Here is a 19,809-nt window from a genome sequence, read left to right as displayed (position 1 = left end):
TGGCTAGTCCACACAACATTCCCGTATGTTCAAATGTTGTTTTAGTTGTGCAACAGAAAACTCTGATTGGACAGATAGTCTAGCTAGCTGTCTGGATTTACCCTGCAGAGATCTGAGGAGCAGTTAACCATAGTCCTCATGAATCGACCAGAGTTTAAAACTCCCAACACAAAGAAAGCGGAAGGTGAGGGACATCTGGCCGGAAATGAGGGACGTCCGGCAGAACCTGCGACAGCACCGGAACATCCCAAAAATGAAACGTTGTTCATATAGACTAGGAACTAACAAACTAACTGATCAAGGCAGCGTGTTGAGTCTGGTGGCTTTGAAGAGAGTGATATAACGGCTTCAGCAAGGTGAAGTGTTGTTGTTTCACATAAGACTATAGTTTAAAAAAATAGGCTACATCAAATTATTCCAAGTGACATACATGAGTGTGTCCCCAGTATAGTCTCTGTCTTCTAAGGGGTCCTTAGCTAAAAACTAATTGAGAAACCTCTGCTCTAACTATTCCTCCAACAAGCATACAGTATATATCTGATAGAAACTCGTTTTCTGGTCACTGCTGATGACCCAATGATCATGTTGCTCACAGTGTGAACCAGCAAAAAGACCCAATGATAAAATGCAATGATGAAAATGTTTTGCATCTACAGTAGTAATAAATTACTGAGCCACTTTGATAATGTACTAGAATAAGCTATAGTTCACACAGGGAAGGAGCCCTGGTGTCCATTTATAGGTGTTGAAGCTGCCCCTCTCCTGCCCCAGTCTGCACTTTAATGCAGGTTCCACCCTCACAGGCCTGCTGTACTGATGTGAAAACGGGGGGGGTGGGGTTTTTACTGTAGAAAGTTCCTGTCCAGATGGGTGATAGCATTTGGTGATAATGTTTTTCTTTCTTTCTTTTTATTTCACACCACCTTGCACCCAACCCTTCTTCTGGTCAGATTTGATTAGTAGAAACCCTGTATTTATCAGTGTTAAAACAGGAGGAAGGTGACATTTCTTCTGATTCCATTTCAAAGAAAAACATGTTGAAAGCTTTTCATTTGGAGCTTCTTGTGTGGAAAAAATAAATAAACAAGCTTTTCTTTTCTTTTTGGAGCCCAGTTTTCACCAATGTGTCATTTGTACTGGCTTTACTTACCAACGGGGGGTTGTCCTCTCACTGTTATTTGCTCCCAACGTGTATTTTAAATCAATAAACTGGTGATGTCGCTGCCCAATGTGGTCGTCAAAGCCTCAAGATGAACTGTAAATCAGATTCTCAATCAAATTTTGGAGTATTTTGACATAGATATTGGACAATGATATGCGACAGATTGACAGAATGTCATCTATGAGTTAAGAGAATGCAAAAACATCATCCGTATTAGTACTATACAAGTATTTTTTAAAGTCATTAACAGTATATTAATATCTTCAGCTAATAAACAATGTTTGTCACATCAGAACTACAGTATTACTAATGTTAATACTGCAACAGTGCCGTATCTCGACGCGTCGATGAGCATCAAGCCATTATGAATTGCATCACAATGCCAAAACAGTTTTAACGCCAAGTTGGTTTTCACAAGAAATTTATCTTGGTATTCTGCTGCATAATGAAAAACAAGTACTGTAAAAGTCAAGAATCATAAATATGGGCGCCCGGATAGCTCGGTTGGTAGAGCGGGCGCCCATATAAGGAGGTTTACTCCTCGACGCAGCGGGCCCTTTGCTGCATGTCATTCCTCCTCTCTCTCCCCCCTTTCATGTCTTCAGCTGTCCTGTCAATTAAAGGCTTAAAATGCCCCAAAAAAATGGGGGCCGAAAATGAAAAAAAATAAATATAAAATAAAAATGTACAATAAAAATGTATATTTAAAAAGTAGCACAAGTAGAGAAGAGACTTTATGATAAAGCAATATCTATAGGTTTGCTATCATTAACTGTCCTTAGCTATAAGCTAATACCAGACCAAGGATGTAGCCTGAGTACGGTGAACTGAGCAAGGGTGCGTTTTGTTTTATTGCTTTGATCTGTAAAAGAATATGTGGTATTTATTCTTTTAAGTTATATAGTCTCACTTAAATGCCCATCTGAACTTTTTCTGTAATGCACATAAGAGCAAAACCAAAATCAATCAAAATCTCAGTCATATTGTGAAGTGTAACTGAAGCCTTTAGGGGTTGTACACCTGTTTATATTGTAATTTGAATCACATTTGTATGTGAAAAATACACATTTAGTGCACACACCTGTCCTTGTGTGGACTCCAGTGACACCCTTCCTCCACTCCAGCCTGCAGCACATGGACGACAGCAGGGAAGACAACTGCAGGTATATCAGTTGTCTGTATTATTTGACCTGAGTAAACAAAGCAGAGAACAGCCAGGTCCTTATTGCATCCACACGCCACCTTTGTCTCTGCTTCAGCTCACTTCCGCACACAGATGGAGGTGGAGGGCTGTTCCAGCTGCAGACACCCTCTCTGCAGAGCAGGGTTAAGAAGAGGACATGGTCTGTTAGTGTTTTCCCTTATCACGATCATCTTTCTCCTTACATAATCCCCGACAGTTCAACTCTGCTGCTCACTGACTTGGGAGTAAAGGCTTGTGCTTTACCTACAGGGGTAGAAAGAACTAAGTACATTTACTCTTATTATATTAACAAAGTAGTTGTTTGTGTACTTGTAAAAATGTGTAAAAAAAAAATATATATATATATATATATATATATATATATAAATACTCAAAAATCTTGTGTTTGTATTTCAATCGCCTATATTTTGTATGTAAAATCTGAATCTTGAAAAAATGAACTAGTAACTCTAGTAAGCTGTCAGATACATATAGTGGAGTAAAAAGTACAATATTTCCCTCTGAAAGTAATGGAGATAAGTAACATAAAATGGAAAAACTCAAGCACCTAAATATTCCGCTTATGTAAAATATACTTTGCTACATTCTAACAGTGGTGGAAGAATTATTTGGATCCTTTACTTAAAGGTGCTCTAAGCGATCTTCTTGGTGACGTTCTAAGTATTGTCAAACAAAACAAGACTAGCTCGCCCATCCCCCCTCCTCATCCCATCCTCTCCCCCTCCCTTGCGCACTAACCCCCCAACCCCCACCCCCAAATCCTTCTTGTCGGTTATTGGCTGGAACACTGTTTGTGTATCTTTCGTGGCGCAGGTTGGCCAGTTTGTTTTTGTTGCCGTTTGTGGAGCCTGGGCTGTCTACAGAGACCGTGTTTTTTTACAGTGTGTTCAGGGGACAGGCAGCTAGCGGATAGTGAAGAGATGTTTGCTGTATGTGACAAAAAATGTTGTAGCCTAAAAGACACGTGACATCGCTTAGAGCACCTTTAAGTAAAATTACTAATACCACACTGTAAAAAATACTCTATTACAAGTAAAAGTCCTGCATTGAAAATATTACTTAAGCAAAAGTATGTATCAGGAAAATGTACTTTAAGTATTAAAATTACTCAACACAGAAAAATCACCACTGCTTTCTAATTAAGTAATCAGTTGTATGCACAGGCTCATGTCCGTCGTATAGGAAAGGAATGCGTTTTTTAAAAAACGAGTACCAACCTACTTATTACTTTTGAGTACATTTTTACACAAGTAGTTTTACTGTTACTTGTGTAAAATATTTTGGTACTCTTTAGACCCGTTTCCCCCTCAGTCCCACTCATTGCAATTAAAGTAACAAGTAGAAACTCAAGTAGAGCTGCAAACACAAGAACATCTCATCACCGCTAACTGAAATGCTCATTTTCTGCCTGATCGACTTACATTCTGTTGAGTTGCAAAGGCCACTGGTGGGAAACCTCCACCCACAGACATGACAAATCAAAACTTCACGAGTCAGGTATAAACAGCAATGAGTCAGCACTTTACTCAGACAAAGCCGGATATCAACAGCACATTTTCCTACCACACAGTTTACTGGTGTCACCTTACAGGATTTCTTGGTGTTGAAGCTCAACCTTTCCAGCCATGTTTACCTGAAATATGAAGCTGCACTGTTGTTTGTAACGTCCACGTTCATTAACCTTGACAATAGCCCCAACTTAAGTTCCACTTACTGGCCTTTTCTGGAGCTTTGAACCACATCTTAACGTTAACGTTACAGCGGCTTTAATCAATATTTCTGTAATAATGAAAAAAGGGTCGCTCGTAGCGATTAAACTACCATGAATCCTCATCTAAATCTGCAGCTCCACTCTGCTTCACAGAGCTTTTAGCTGTCCGGCCCTCAACTTTACTGTTTTGGTTCACTCTCACAGCTCTCATAGCGGGAACAGGAAGATTAGCTAATAGCTAGTGTACAGTACACCTGCCCATCTGCTCAGCACCAAACAGCAGACTAGCTGGTGAACATAGTGGAGCATTTAGCAGCAAAGGACAAATTTGAGGTACTACTTCTACTCTAATACATCAGAGGTAAATAAGGTACTATACTTTTTACTCCACTACATTTGTCTGACAGCTTTAGATTCTTATAGATGACAGTTTTTCATCCCCGTTCTGTTCAGTGAAAAACACGTATCTATATGTGTTGATGCTGAATGTTTGTGATAAACTGAAGGATGAGGTGTTCCTTGTGTCGAGAAAATTCTCCTACTTCTTAAGCTAAATAAAGTCTTTAAAAAGCCTCTTGGATCAGCTGGAAAAGTCATCGTCACAAAGCTGAAACCATGAAAAGTTGACTTTTCTCACAGGACAGCGACGCTACACACACGATCTTAATAGAATATGATGCATCGCTGTAGATTAAACCAACCAACAGCATATAAAGGAGTTAAAATTAGCACAACCATAAACATCTACAGCAGGAAAATGCAACAAACACATTAATGCAACAGTAATATTAATCCAGAAACATTGACCGGGAACATTTTACTGCACAGAGTACTTTCACTGCTGATAATACTTACATGCTTTTACTTAAGTAAGGTTTCGAATACTTCTTCCACCGCTCAAAATGTGACAAAACAGCTGGAGATAATTGTGAATAAAATCAGGTTTTGTACTTAAAGTGTCCGTGCATATTCACATCCTGCCTCACAGATGGATCACAGGTTGTATGTTTTATGCTCACTCAGTAGTTTTGTCATAAATACATTTCCATACTCTCTGAGGGGCCCCCTGAGTTGTCACAATGATGAATGGCCCCAGAAATCAGGAACTCAGGGGGGAGAGCTCAGAAACAGTACCGGGGTGATTGTACTGACTTTAGCCAAATTGACTCTACTGTAAGAAGGAAACTGTCCTTCAGCTGCTACAGTCAGTGGTTAATATCACTAAATTATAGTCAAGGTTACAGTCATGATCAGTTTCACATACAGTAGCTGCAAAGTTTAATCCAAAGAGATAATCTGTTATTTCCAAATCATTTCTTAAATGTTACTATAAAGAACTATGTAATTTGGTATTAATAGGAGGGAAACAGTTTGGGTTTAAAAGCTACATATGAATCCAAATCTTCATTCATCATTCATCTATTATTAGAAACTGTAATTTCTACATATTGAATTGTATGATTGTCTGTAGACAAATTGCACATTTCTGCATGGTCAACAGACTTGTCGTTGCACTGATTAAAAGTCTAAGTTACAGCATTTAGAATAATTAATAATTAGTATTAGTTACAGTATTTTAAAATTGCTTTGGTAGTTTTATTGTGCAGCAGCTCTTGCATGCAAATAGCCAAAATCTTATTTTTAAACACAAAATGCTGTCCTTGCAAACAGAGTGCAAAACACTAAATCACAAGCGCAGTCCTCAGTATACAGCCACCACATATGAGCAGCTTCTTAACGCTCATTACTAAGCGTATAGATCCCTGAATCAATGCAAAATGGGTTTTCAAGTGTATGCATATTTTCACATCATTAGCCTGGTGAGCAGTATTGAAATAGAAAAGTGCTGATTGCTTTATCACCACCATAAAATGTGTGGCAGTGTTGGAAGGTTTGATAAAGAACACATTTCTATTATTTCGATCACGGTTTCAATGTATTGACTTTCTGTTACACAAGTGTCAATTACTGTAGCTTTCTGTATTTTAGATGAGGTGATACATTAATAAAAGGTTTGATTTCTTGTATAAAAACAAAATCTGTGGTTGATACAAAACAGAGAAAGTAAGAGGATGCAGTGAACATCAGTTGTGTATAAATGTAGGATTAACTGCCTTAGTGTTAAGTCATTATCATACTCGGTTTACAGCAATACAGCATGTTGAATAAATTACATAAGCTTTCATTAGCTGTACTTTTTCTCATTGGTATTTGTATAAATTTGGGGAAATGACCACTGCAGACTATTTTGAAAATTAGTTACTGTTTGACAGCATTATTTGATCATTTTTAGTACTGTAATTCAGGGGTCTTCAACATTTTAAGCCAAGGACCCCTTAACTGAAAAAGAGATGGATCAGGGACCCCCTACTACATATTGTATACAATTTAGTTGCATATTAAAGTAGGGTGGCCCAAATCCTTTATGCATACCTTTTTTTTCGTCCATAGAATACTAAGCTATGTTATTATCAAATAATTGTTGCATGATTTTATAAATCATCTTTTAATGTTAAACATACATGTAGCACAGTGAATCCTTAAGATGAACTCTACCTGTGGATGACTACATTACCCATAGGCCAGTAAGCCTATCATCAGTGGGGATTTATATTTGCTAATAGTATGTTGGATTCATGTTAAGACTTTTTAGTCTTTGAAGAAAACTTTCAAAAATTAACAATAATTTGGAGGCCCCCATACAGTGACTCTGAGGACCCCCTAGGGGTCCTGGACCCCCTGTTGAAGATCTCCGCTGTAATTGGAAGTGTACCAACTAAACACAGTCTCTATTGCACTTACAATTAGTGCCAAATTGCATAATCCCTTCCAGGAAACTTTCGAGGAAATCATTAGGAATTTCAAACCCTTAAAATAAATCTTTATCATCATACCTTAACCTAATTTCCTTATTTGTCAACACACAACTACTGTGGTAAATAAAAATATATTTATTTTGATATAGTATATTAAGTCATTTTCTCCATTGCATCTTGTGTCTTTAACCCTCTGAGGTCTAAGGACATTTTAAGATATCTTCGTGAATTCTCCTTTTAAGGTTTTCTGCATATAACCTGATCCCCATGTGTTTCATATCAAAAACAAACTCAGTTTTCTGCATAGTGACGCCCACAATTGTTCCACAGCAATGTGCAAGAGATAACTTGGCTCTAAAGTGAAAATATTTCTTAAATCTCTTGTGAAAACACACCTACACTCAATTGTTTTGGTGCTTGAAATGAGTTTTCAAAAGTCTCCACAAAAGTAGCGTAACATATGAATAAAATAGTAAATAAATGTCTAAAATGAAATTTTGTAATATCGCTTTTTGAGGTGTGTTGTCAAACATCGCATGGACTCGCCTGTGCGTCTTTTGTCCTCCGAGGGTTAGCGGCATCTAACACTGGGGAAAAAGTGGGTTCATCCTCAAATACATCCAGACTGGGAGAACAGCACGTGACATAAAACACTATATGCACAACATGCACTGATGACACACGCGTTTACGTTTTGAGATTGATTCCCCACCCTCACCTCTATCTGCACTTGGCAGCGAAATAATCTTTTTTTGTGGATTGTTTTGCTGTCACTCGCTTTTACAAATGGTATAATGTTTCACAAACATTTCACTGGCCTGCTGAGTGCCATAACATATTGTTTGAGATCATCCCAAAACCGCAAGAGTCTGAATCACTTCATTCACTGCCCACATAATCTCTATAAACACATATCTGCATATGAATGCAAAATCAGTTTGGTTCCAGTTTCCGTTTGTAGTCAGAGTAGTATATTGACTAATCAGGTTTGAGCAGGCTTTGATTGCATGCAGATATACAGTTGGTGCGGAGAGTAAAAGAGGCGGAACACATTGGCTGAAATCCAATCTTGGAACCCATCGGCTATTGTTTGACAGCGATATACCTTTTAGTCACTTATTTATTTATTTATTTATCTGAATTCATATGTATCCCTTCAGTCGAAATATCGCCTGGACCTAAAACCCCTACAAAAAGTATCGACTCTGACTGTAAACAATGCCCGTCGCACGGAATAGGAAATCTTGGCCCGAATACCCGCTGGCTACAACAGAACACCCAAAATATTGTCCGTTGCCCCCCAGAGGCTAAATCGTCACCAGACTAATAGCCAATGGGAACCGAGAATGCTGACAACTTTTTTTCTCCCAGTCATTTTCTTGTTTAGTAGCAAATGAAAACATGCTATTTTACAGTATTACCCACCTACTGTAAACGCTGACTGTGATTTCTTGTAGGAAATTTGTCTGGTTTATAACAACCTGGGTCTTATTTCCTTAGTTTTGGCTATCATTTCAATCAGTTATGTTACATGGTACAAGCCAAAGTAATTACTACAGAAATGATGGCCAAAACAAAGTTGTAATTAGAGCTGCAACTGCGTCTTGTTTAAAATGTCTTGTTTTGTCTGACCAAACCGAAAACATTCCGTTTTTAATTACCGGTACATAAAACACAGAAAAGCAGCAAAAACTCACATTGGAGAAGCAGCACCCAGAGATTTACTCATATTTTTTCACTGTTTTGCTTGGCGTAATCAATTAATCGTTTCAGCTCTAGTTGTAAGAAAACAAAATCTATCCTTTCCCAGATGACCCGCATGCAGGGGAAAGTGAGCTGCTTCAGTGACAGTTTTCTGCAGAACCAACCGCTCTGCACTCGGCTTGACGTCACCACCGGGCGGAGGGACACAAGGGTGCGCGTCGCCTGTGGAGAGCAGCTGGCTTCGAGACTCCAGCGCAGCCCCCAGTCGGCTTCCCGAGGCGCCCGGGGGTCAGCGGGAGGCTCGGCCAAACATCCAGCCTTTCATCTACTGCTGCAGGAACACAGAAGCTCACAGCAGGGACTTCACCAGCGCCACCATGTGGTCGACGCCACACGCTACGTCCACCACTTGACCGGGCACAGTCACCTGATGAAAAGCACACACACGGCTTAGAGAAGATTGAGTAAAAGCACAGATTGTTCTTATCACTCTTTGGTTCAGTTCAGTTTTACTAACCACGTTAATTGACATAAACAAGGTGAACTTTCTGCAACATGCATTTTCTTTCTAACTCTAAAAGTGGAAAAAAAGTTCATCTATGACTGAGTGAGCCAGGGATCGCACAGTGTGCAACATCGATAAGCAGTGTGAGTCCAACACCTTCAAATGTCTTGAGCTGACGTGCAAACGTAAGTCTGTGAGACTTTTGTCAGAAATCTCTACAGGGGGGCATACAGGTAGGGAGATCTTTAGACCCTTCACACACACATTTTACCCCAAAAATGTTTCTTTTTGATACAAAAACATACAAATACAGCTGTTATTAAACAACATTTTGTTCGGCTGACTTTATTACAAGCCTTTTAAGGACTTGTGGGCTTGGGATGATAAAAAATTTGCTGGAAATATGTTTAACTTTAACAATTTTTCCACCCACGTAAGTATGAAGGAACAAGGAAAATGCATTACGCAGTATGCGCAGTCTATTGTGATTTAAAGAAAGAAGAAGTCATAAAAACCTGTATTATTCCATGCCTACAAATTTGGGTTTCTTCCTCTACACAGTACGTCAGCTGCATGGTCGACTCTTGTTTGCATGACTAATATTGAATCAGTGTTGTCTTACCCTCCACGGGAAGTACTGGTCGTCTCTCTTCCCGATGCCCAAACAACCTCTCACATTCTTCCCCCAGACGAAGAGCTCGCCTCGATCTGCAACGCAACCATCAAACATCAGCACACTGTGAGGCTGAGCGCCTGCTGAGCCTCAACGCAGGGCAGTTGCAGTTTAAAACAAGTCAAAGCTTTCAGCGGGATGATTTTTCAGACATGTAGAATATAATAATAAAAACAAAAAAGGATAACAACAACCAGAATTCATAATATTCCAGTATAACTGTGTCTAAAAAAAGTTGTGCTGTCTAAACAATAGCTGATGTTCAGACTCCTCATCCTTATAACACAATTATTACACATTTATTAGATTTAAACAAAAATAATAAGTGAATAAAATCTCTTAAAAGAAACAACTAGAAAACAGGTGTACACAAAAAGACAGCACAATCAGATGTTTAATAAAATCTCTTCACTCATCAATCAAAAATCAATACTTTAAAGTGGAGATCTTCAACAGGGGGTCCAGGACCCCTAGGGGGTCCTCAGAGTCACTGCAGGGGGGCCACCAAATTATTGTTAATTTTTGAAAGTTTTCTACTTACCTAAACAAACGAACTAAAAAGTCTTAACATGAATCCAACATACTATTAGCAAATATAAATCCCCACTGATGATAGGCTTACTGGCCTATGGGTAATGTAGTCATCCACAGGTAGAGTTCATCCTAAGGATTCACTGTGCCACATGTATGTTTAACATTAAAAGATGATTTTTAAAATCATGCAACAATTATTTTTATAATAACATAGCAAGTATGAGCAGAAATTATTATAGGCCAGATGTAGGATCCAGACTAAACCAGATCCAGGGGCAATAATATAATCTTATTATATGGTTTTAAGGAATTTAAAACATTTTTATTTGAAGGGATTTCCATTGTCTAAAACCAAAGAAGCAATCATTAATTTTAGGAAATGGCAGTTCAAGGATACAATACTTCTGTCTTAACTTTTACTGTTGTTGCCTCGTTTGAGTGTGACTAATAAAAACTGGCTTAAAAAAGGTGTTTACCTTCACTGTGTACGCCACTGAGGAGACTGCTTTAGAGATAAAAACAAGATAAGCAGCAGACTTCTCTTTTCAATGCCATAAACAGACTAAAATACCTGAATCGACAGTAAACTGCTTCCCCAGACGTTTGAAGCCTCACTTTTAGCACTTTGGACTGGATGACACAGAATGACTTTGCTGTTTATGGGTTTTATGTTTCCATCTTTTATCCTTGCTATAAACAAATAAGGCTCAGGACAATAAAGCTGATATTTTAAAGTTTAGGCAGAAATTTTGTGAAGTAGCATCAGTAAATCTTGTATTTCACGGTGTGATGCTGATTTGACGTGAAGGAGAGCAGAGCGCCTGAAAAACGAAAGCATATCCGGTCAAACAGAGTCCGAACGAAAGACAGCAAAAAAGGTTATAAAATGTCAGGAAAAAAAAAAAACTTTGTACTCCCGTGCAACATTATCCATATGTCTTGTATCCATTCATGGGCTCATGGGAATCCAGACACATCTACTTTCGCTGAACAATTGCTAAACAAAGCATTTTGGGATTATAATCCAGTCGAGGAATTTGTTGTGCACACATGCGCATAGACTAAACATTTTCTTTTTTAAGTTTTCATGAGCCTACGAATGGATACAAGACACTTGGATAATGCTGCACAGTATTGTTTTTAAAACGTTTCATAACCTTGTTTGCCGTCTTTTGTTCGGACTTTGTTGAAGTTTGTTTGCACTGTTATGCTTTCATTTTTTGGGCGCTCTTCTTAACGCCATTTGATAGAAAACGTTTTCTGAGAGCAGAGGGAGGTGAGTACTATATACAATTTGCATTGTTTTTTGGAAAAACTATGCCTTTCAAAAAAAAGGTACAAACTTACCTGTCACCGCAGCAAAATGGTTGAGGCCACACCTGATCTTGGTGACGGCTACTGAGGGGTTGAACTCTGAGCGTCCAAACAGCGTGGAGGGAATCATCTCCGGAGTCGAGGATTCAGATAGTTTTGGGCCCTTTCCAAGAATGCCATAACCCCACACAAACACCTCTCCTTTTTCTGAAAAGACAGATACTGATATTTATACACCGATATGGTGAAACAAAGGGACACAGGCTGAGTTTAGTAGTTAGTATACCAAAATATCATACAACTTTGCAGTTTGATTGACAGCCTCATCAAAATGTTTAATATTTTGTTTTCTATGAACTTAGGAGCTGTTTCACCTCCACCCACAATTTATTTCAAATTTTTTTTTAACGCCTCCATTTTCTTTGTACATTGCGTCATGTCTGCTTTAAGTACACCTCATTTAGTCACTTTTCCTGTGAACACACTACATACTTAAAACCTGCTTAGAATTAGTATATTGAATTGGGACACAGCGGTGAATTTCCAGCCATGTACTTAGGAACAATGCTGCTGTAAGCTAAATGCTATAATACCTATAATGGTGCCACATCTTGCATACATTGTGAAAAGTTGATAAAATGCCTTTACTTCTACACCTAAAGTAGGACCAAAAATGCATCAATTTGAGTTTTTTTGCCAATTAGGACTGATTTCCAGCCATGAGATGCTTGATGAATGAAAGCAAACCCTGCTTTTTAACATAAACAACCCTTAGAGAGATGGAAATGAACCTGCTGGTTGGCTCAGCTCTCATTTAAACAGCATCAATAAAGGAAGTTAAAAAAAAAAACACCATTAAGTCTGGATAGGTAAAAGCTCCAGCTTGTATCTTAAACAGATGTTTACCACAAACAGTTGGCAGTAGTCCTATCATAGTGTCAAAGAAATTTTCATAAATGTATGTAAAAGCCAGACACCCAAAACTGTGATCTGTGATGCCACCAAGAGGCTGTGTGTGGTGTCACTCCTCTGACACCAAACTGAAGAAAGCGATCAGGTCAGAAAATCACTTTATTTCTAAGATAACCTTGATGCAGCCAGTCTGTTATTTGCTCTGTAATTCACGCTCAAACTCTGTCCGCATCTGAATCGTGTTTTCAGGGGTGTATTTATGTGAACTGACCATTAAGAGTGGCCACCTGCGTGCCTCCACATGCTGCCTGAACCACCTTTCCACAGCCTTTTAGAGGAAGATGTCGAGGAGAGTTGATCTGAAAGACGAGAAAAGACAAGGGCTCAGTGATGGCGAAGAACTGTTGCTTATAGATACGCAACTGTTGGTCCCTCTGTATTTCCAAATACTATTATTTATTTATTTAGTATGTGGCTTTTTCCCTCCTCTTTCTCATGTTGCATCCCGTGACTGGGGTGAATGCAAGACCTGCTCAAACTGATTAATGTAGAAAACGTTGCATTCACCAATTTTCTCATACTTAGAATTTATGACCCGTCATCATAGCATTCATATAAAGACAGCGTGTCTTTCTCCAAAGGATTTAATCTGAATGAATTTGGAGTGTAAATATGTGACACCAAGGATTTTTTCCAGGCTTATATTTGAGATTTTGGCTCAAAATGTTCAAACATCATATCGTGTGTGTTTAACCAGTGACTGCTGTGAGCCGATCAGTGTGGGTCAGACCTTTTGACAGCCAGGACAGGTGACTGACAGATGGAAACAGAACCCAACAGAGCCATCAAGCAACTCTGTGCCACATGAGCAGTCATACAGAGGCCCAGTACAGATACCAAAACATTTCAGAGGGTATGAAGTAGGGGTGGTGGAAAAATAAATCAAAAATGATATCATGTTTTTTAAAATCGATCCCCCCGCCCCCTAGAATCAATATTTTTACCAATGATTCACCTAAATATTTTCTGATCTCACGGTACCGCTAACGGCGACTACGTCATATCCGTTTCCAGCAAAACCGACCGAAATCAGAAAATGCTTTACAATTGAAATAAATGTCAGACTGATTGACTGACTTGTGACGTACATTCTTTTTAGGAAACAATTCATTTTTAAAAAGGTTTCATGTTATATGGTCACTAGAAGTGTATTATTTAACTTTTGTTTTTGTTAAAGAAAAAGAAAATCGCAAAAGTCAATACATTCGAATTGCAATCGCAATAAATGAAAATCGCGATACAAATCAAATCGGCACTCATGTATCGTGAAAGTATTGAATTGGGACAAAAGCATATCGTCCCAGCCCTAGTGTGAAGCCATTCTACTGTAGCATTCCTGTCTTTGTGTAGTTGTATCGACCACTTATAGCAACACTTCTGCCTGTTTGAAGACATGTTAGTCCTCCTCACCTGTGTGGCCTCAGTGACTGAGGCCAGCTGCAGGTATTCAGAGTTGCCCCATCCATACAGCTGTCCATCTGTGGACACAGCCAGGCTGCAGTCTCCATACGTGCTGATCTGCTGCACCTCCACCCCGGCCAGATCTCCTCCCACCTCCACTGGACTGGAGCTGACTCTGTGGTGTCCCAGACCTGGAAGGTAAATCCTCAGCTTTTAGTCCTACTCACAAACTTAATAAAATGTCTTACGTCGTATTCTTAAATTTAAGAGAGCTCCAGAGTTTTTTTTTTAAGTTGGTTAATGTAGTGTAACGTAATGTTAGACCACCTTTTATTTATTTTGCATTTATCAGGGGTGGAAACAACACATATAAAGCTGGCAATGGATTTGTTTGCATCTTTCCAGGCATCTTCATTTTCTGTATGTCTTATATGAGTTCCCTGATGTACATCGTCTACCAGCAGCAGAAATTCTTCTTGCTCCAGTTTGGTTTTCTGTTTGTTTCCGTATAAATAAAATTGCATATGATTTTGAGGCGGTTTTACAATGTTTTGATATACTGTAGTTAGCAGTTATTTAACTGTGGCTCTGTTCAACTTCTACGGAGCCCCCCTGGGGTTAGCTGAGATAAAAGAAACTAAACCGCGCGCACAGAATAAAAATCGGTTTTATAAACTGTTTGCACGGATTCATAGAGTTTGGAGCTCGTTGTTAACCTTACTACGTTAGGAAAGATTTGTGATTGAATATAATTTCGCTATAGAGTAATTGATCCCGGAAGTTTGAATCTGTGAATATCTTTATAACGTTGCTCACGTTTATAAAACCGAGGTCACAGATTATGAATCCGTGCGAACAGTTTATAAAACCGAGGGAACAGATTTTTATTCTGTGCGAACGGGTTTAGTTTTTTTTTTCTTAGCTGACCCCAGGGGGGCTCCGTAAACTTCACTTTAGCAGAAAACATATTTTTCATCTGGCTTTCAAGGTTAAGAGGGCTGTCTGTGTCCGATACACAAATTGTCACTTTTTTTCTGTGAAGTGCACTGACCCGTCTGTCCATCTGCACCCCATCCACATGCAAACACCTTTCCTGTCTCAGTGAGGAAAAGGCTGTGATCCTGTCCACATGCAACCTGAAAAAAAAAAAAAGAATCTTCAGTGATCAAATCCCATTTTAATGGTCTTTAAAGACCTTACATCGACATGCAAAAGAAAAACTACACACATTGACTTAAAATCCAATCATCTAAACAGGAGTTAATTACATCTAAAAGGTGTACATGTTAAATGAACAATTAGCTTTTCTTAAACTGGACTGTTTGGCTCTGGGTGTGAGTGCACCTGAATGTCTGGTACAGGAGGGGAAATGAGACATACGGTCATCACAGCTCAGACAAAGGCTGCACTGACCTGGGTGACCCTGCTGCTGAATCCTTCCATCTTGTGAATGATGTGACTGCCACTGTATTGAACATGAGACAGAGAAACAAGTGATCCATCACTCGACGACAGCAGCATCTTCCATGAGAGGTCACGTCATCATCTCTCTCATACGTCCTTTACGCAACCCCCCGCTTGCATTTTTGCAAGAAGATTTTTATAACAGGTAGAGTAGGGTGCCTTTAAAATGTACAAATACAAGTTCAAACTTCAGGAGTAGCTAAGTTCCCAAGGTTTAGAATAAACCTCAACCCTTATGTTCAAGTATTTGGACAGTTAAACAATGGTCTTAACTGAAAACATCTATCAGACTGAGAGATTGTGGATTGGACTGGTTTCTTAAGGGGAGAAACACATTATAAACACAGTTAAAGCTATAGTGCGTAGTTTCTGTCGCCCCCATGAGGAATTCTAAGTAATGACAACAAAACTGTCGGCGCGTCCACGATACAAACCTTCCATGACTGCGCACATCCCCTTCTCCACGCAGTTGCTAGTAGCCAAGGAGGACACGGAGGATTAAAAACACATGGACTCTTCAGAGGAGGTAATTATCCTCGAGTTTCTGCGCGCAAAAGTCGCCGGACGACACAATCTTCTGAACACAGTCATACTGAGAAATACAGAGAGAGTTGTGTGAAACTAGTCTTAATTAGCTTTGTAGCAACTCATTTGGCAATGGCTTGAATGTAACGGACGTTCATTAATATCAAAAAATTACGCACTAAAGCTTTAACTACTTCATGTTTTGCAAAGCCTGGGTCTTATTTTTCATAGTTTTGTAGTACCACTGTAGTCACCAAGTTAACTGCAGAAACCTGGAATTGTGGTGACATTGCTAAAAAGAAGCATGAGCAGTCACTCACACAGGTTTTAAACAAACTCCCAGGTTAGTTAGTCAAACTTATTTTGAAGATAAAACAAATTACAACTGGGTCCAATATATCTGACTTGGTGCTAAAGTATACTAAGGTGTCTAAAAAAGCAAACAATCAGCCAGAATCCGTCGTTATGGCAATTAAACGCTACTTCAATGGATATAGTGCTCTATGCACAGTACTTTTTTAAGACTTTCATGACTCTGCAAGCTGTCTTCAGTTGTCCGATGATGTGAACCCTTGCATGTCGTAAACATGGGAATCTTTCGCATTCCTAAACATTAAGGGATATAAGATGTGAACATGGCATTACAGTTTGCATGCCTGTGCAATGAGGGATTATTACCGGCACTTGGAATGTGCTCACTTTTAGTTTTACCTCCAAATAAAGTGGCTCAGATATCATAATCCAGAGAAAGGATGGCCAAAACTAAAAGGTACCAAAATAAGACCCAATATTTAATAAATCAGAATGTTTCTCTAAAGATGGAGCATTTCACAAAAGCAACAAATTAGACTGAAAATGTTTCCCACTGACATGAAAACACCTCAGTTTAATATCAAAATAGAGTAAAATTATCTTGAAATATTTGCAGCAACACAGCTCTGTTTGTGTGTGCAAAGTGTTTCAGGACAAACCTGTAAACTTCATCTTCTACTATCCGTCTTCCACACTGGCCATATGCATTGTTGCCCATACTGAAAACTTCAAGAGAAAGAGAAAAGAGAGAGACTTGGCTGCAACGTCTTCTTTAAAAAGCCTTGAGTGATTTATAGCTAAGTCTAGTCTGATGTTGAAAAATGTGTAGGGCAGTTGACTGTGGCTTCATGCTGGTGCAGGAGGTATGAGTCTCTTACCTCCCTCCTGGTCTGTGAGGATCAGAGAGTGAGCGCGGCCACATGCAACCTGAACCACTTTGGTCTGCAGAGGCTCGATGAGAGGCAGAGCCACCGGGGAGGGCTCCAACACATAGTCATAGCTCTGATCTACAGAGACAGGGCATCGGAAAAGATAGTGATGTAAGGCCGATTGCATGCTGCACTGATATTATTCATGAGAATTATTCCTCCTAGCAAGTTGAGACTCCAAAGTTCTGACTTGTATGTATTTTTAAAGTAGTGTACAGTTGGTTTGTAGAGCTATTTTGCTAAAAAACACTCAAACATAGAGCTGGTGATGCTGTGTGGAAGCAGAATGGAGGGCATGCAGTATTTCGGGTTTTGTCTTACGGCGGCTGTGTTGCGTGCGTTGGAAGCCCAGCTGAGAGTCCTTGTTCAGGCCCATGCCCCACAGCTTGATCACATCTTTGGTCGGTGAGGCGATAAGAGTGAAGCCGTAGCCACAAGCAGCAGAAGAGATCTACAAAAGAAGCAGCACAGCTCGTGAGTTCAGTCTTAAAATACTTTACACGTCCCACACCTTGTCATACTAATGTCTTCTGTGCTAAAATGGAAGATGAAAACCTTGGGCTCCTGTTTCGACCAGAAATCCATTATGCATCAAATGTTTAACACTATTTACTGACATGCATTGTTTATTATTAGACTGTCTATTCTTGCATATTGTATTATTACTGATCTACATCACTACCTAGACCACCATTTGCACTAACTGTATATTGTCTCTTCTCTACATTCAGCATTTATATAGACTGATTATTGCTTACTGTGTTATTACTGATTTACATCACTTAATAGACCGCAACTTGCACTAACTGTATATTGACTCTTCACTACACTTCAGCATTTATCTAGACTGTCTATTCATATACATTGTGTTATAACTGATCTACTTCACTAACAAGACTAACCACTAGACTAACTCTTTACACCATCTCAGCAGTGATATAGACTCTCTGTTCATGTATATTGCATATCCATCGACTTACTTACACCTTACTACGTGCCGGCATTTGTAATGTCCACTTATTCTGCACTTCATGTAGCATATTGTATTCTGTATTCTTGTACTGTATTGAACGTGAAACTATTTGTTGTCTTGCACGCCTACGCTTTTCTTAGCCTGGTCGCCGTTGCAAATGAGAATCTGTTTTCAATGGCCTACCTGGTTAAATAAAAAAAATAAATTATCAAGAGCCAAACCTGTGGGGCTCCATATGAAACTCAATAAAGCTGATTTCACCTGCTCTGCAGTCTCCAGTCGGTAAGGAGTGAGCTGATATTTGCGGGGCTTCTTCCTGCCGCTGTCCGGCACCACAAAGCTGGGGATACCCAGAGCACCGGTGAAGCTGAAGCCCCAAACAAACACTTTGTGGTTGGGCTTTTTGTGCTGGCCAACATACTGAAAAACTGGACCACTGCTGCTTTTGTCCTGGGGTCTGGATGCTTTACTGAGTGTTGCATAACCACAGGCTTGAAGGCCTGTGCTCATGTGTCGAGTGCATAGTCGCACACGTGGAAAAGCCATCCTGTAGAAAGAGACAAGACAGGGCTACATAACTGTAATGAACAGCGGTTAAAAGTTCAACCGTGTGGGGTCTTGGTTTGGTAGTAGTAATGACATGAGAAGCCCATTTTAAACATTTAATTTTATGGAGCAAGGTTATTTTCATGATTTGAGATTTAAATATATCAGAACAAATTGTAGCACTACTTACTAATAATTTTCTATATTATACTATTACAGTTGTTTTATATTAGATACAATTATATCGGTGTGACTCAAATTGTAAAAGAGATGTTTGCATTAACATCTTGCATTACATTTGCAGAAATAACACATTATATAGTATTACGTACAAAGTGTAACAATTTCGTTCACATATTCTGATAAATAAAGCCACCATAGTCTGGTTTAAAATTTAACAAATTATACAGGGAGACTTTTTAAAAAATGACCAGGGTCTACTGGTAAATTCGGCTTGATGCTGTTCAATTAAGCAGCTCTATGTCTCAATTAAATGCTACCTTATAATGAACAACCTGACCACCATCGAGCCCCGTAGTAACACAAGCAAGTTAACTTCAAACATTATTGTAAGAAGTTAACGTTATCGTTAGCTAACGCAGGTTGACACTGACGAACTCGTAAAACGATCAATATAGGTTACATTTATCCTAAAATAAGTGATGTTTGGTGTATCTGATTAATGCCGAACGAGAAAACGGCTCACAATCATTCGTTTAACATAATACGCCACGTTTTGATAAAAAAGAAGCTCGACAATATTCACTCAAGGATTAAATTAGAAGTAATATGAACGGAGTTTCACCTCGTGTTCTCTACGCTTTTCCTCATGCAGCCACGGAACTCGAGTGAATTTACATTGGCTTTCTGTTAAGAGCGGGGTTGTATAAAGTGTTTCACTGGCTGACGAACTAACATGTGCTGCATAGAAAGTGAACCCGCTGAAATTTTAAAAATATATTTCAATGTCATAATCGCGTGTTTGTTTACCTTTCGTTAACCCAGGAAGAGGAAAAGCTATTCTTCTTCTACAGTTCTTTTTCTTCTTCCTCTCTTATTTAATG

The 19,809-nt window shown here is 39.1% G+C and overlaps 1 protein-coding gene and 1 long non-coding RNA gene across 3 annotated transcripts; both read right to left on the bottom strand.

The window, feature by feature from the left end:
- Positions 1–918: 918 nt before the first annotated feature.
- LOC116055907 lies at positions 919–2,683 on the bottom strand. Its single transcript, XR_004106440.1, has 2 exons — positions 2,244–2,683; positions 919–1,255 (listed from the first exon to the last, which is right to left on the bottom strand). It is a non-coding gene; the product is annotated as an uncharacterized LOC116055907 (long non-coding RNA).
- Positions 2,684–8,657: 5,974 nt separating this feature from the next.
- On the bottom strand, positions 8,658–19,799 carry rcc1l (RCC1 like). 2 transcript variants are annotated; one of them, XM_031308214.2, is made up of 12 exons: positions 19,736–19,799; positions 18,461–18,746; positions 17,548–17,677; positions 17,176–17,304; positions 16,957–17,023; positions 15,410–15,461; positions 15,048–15,132; positions 14,006–14,187; positions 12,807–12,894; positions 11,657–11,830; positions 9,725–9,810; positions 8,658–9,024 (listed from the first exon to the last, which is right to left on the bottom strand). In XM_031308214.2, the coding sequence occupies exons 2-12, from the start codon at positions 18,743–18,745 to the stop codon at positions 8,947–8,949; spliced, it is 1,356 nt and encodes a 451-aa protein (XP_031164074.1). In that variant the 5' UTR covers position 18,746; positions 19,736–19,799; the 3' UTR covers positions 8,658–8,946. The 2 variants fall into 2 exon arrangements, with proteins under 2 accessions (XP_031164074.1, XP_031164073.1); XM_031308213.2 differs by having other exon boundaries at positions 19,551–19,786.
- Between the last annotated feature and the right edge of the window lie 10 nt (positions 19,800–19,809).

The sequence above is a fragment of the Sander lucioperca genome, chromosome 13 (assembly GCF_008315115.2).
Source record: "Sander lucioperca isolate FBNREF2018 chromosome 13, SLUC_FBN_1.2, whole genome shotgun sequence".
Taxonomy (NCBI): Eukaryota; Metazoa; Chordata; class Actinopteri; order Perciformes; family Percidae; genus Sander; species Sander lucioperca.
This window is presented reverse-complemented; position numbering and strand designations above follow the sequence as displayed.

Excerpts from the sequence above, each read along its gene's own strand:
- rcc1l (XM_031308213.2), bottom strand. The coding sequence starts at position 19,576 with ATGAGGAAAAGCGTAGAGAACACGAG. Across the intron at positions 18,747-19,550 it reads AAAAGCGTAGAGAACACGAG|GATGGCTTTTCCACGTGTGC; the intron begins GTGAAACTCCGT and ends CTCTTTCTACAG. Across the intron at positions 14,188-15,047 it reads GGGTGCAGATGGACAGACGG|GTCTGGGACACCACAGAGTC; the intron begins GTCAGTGCACTT and ends TTTACCTTCCAG.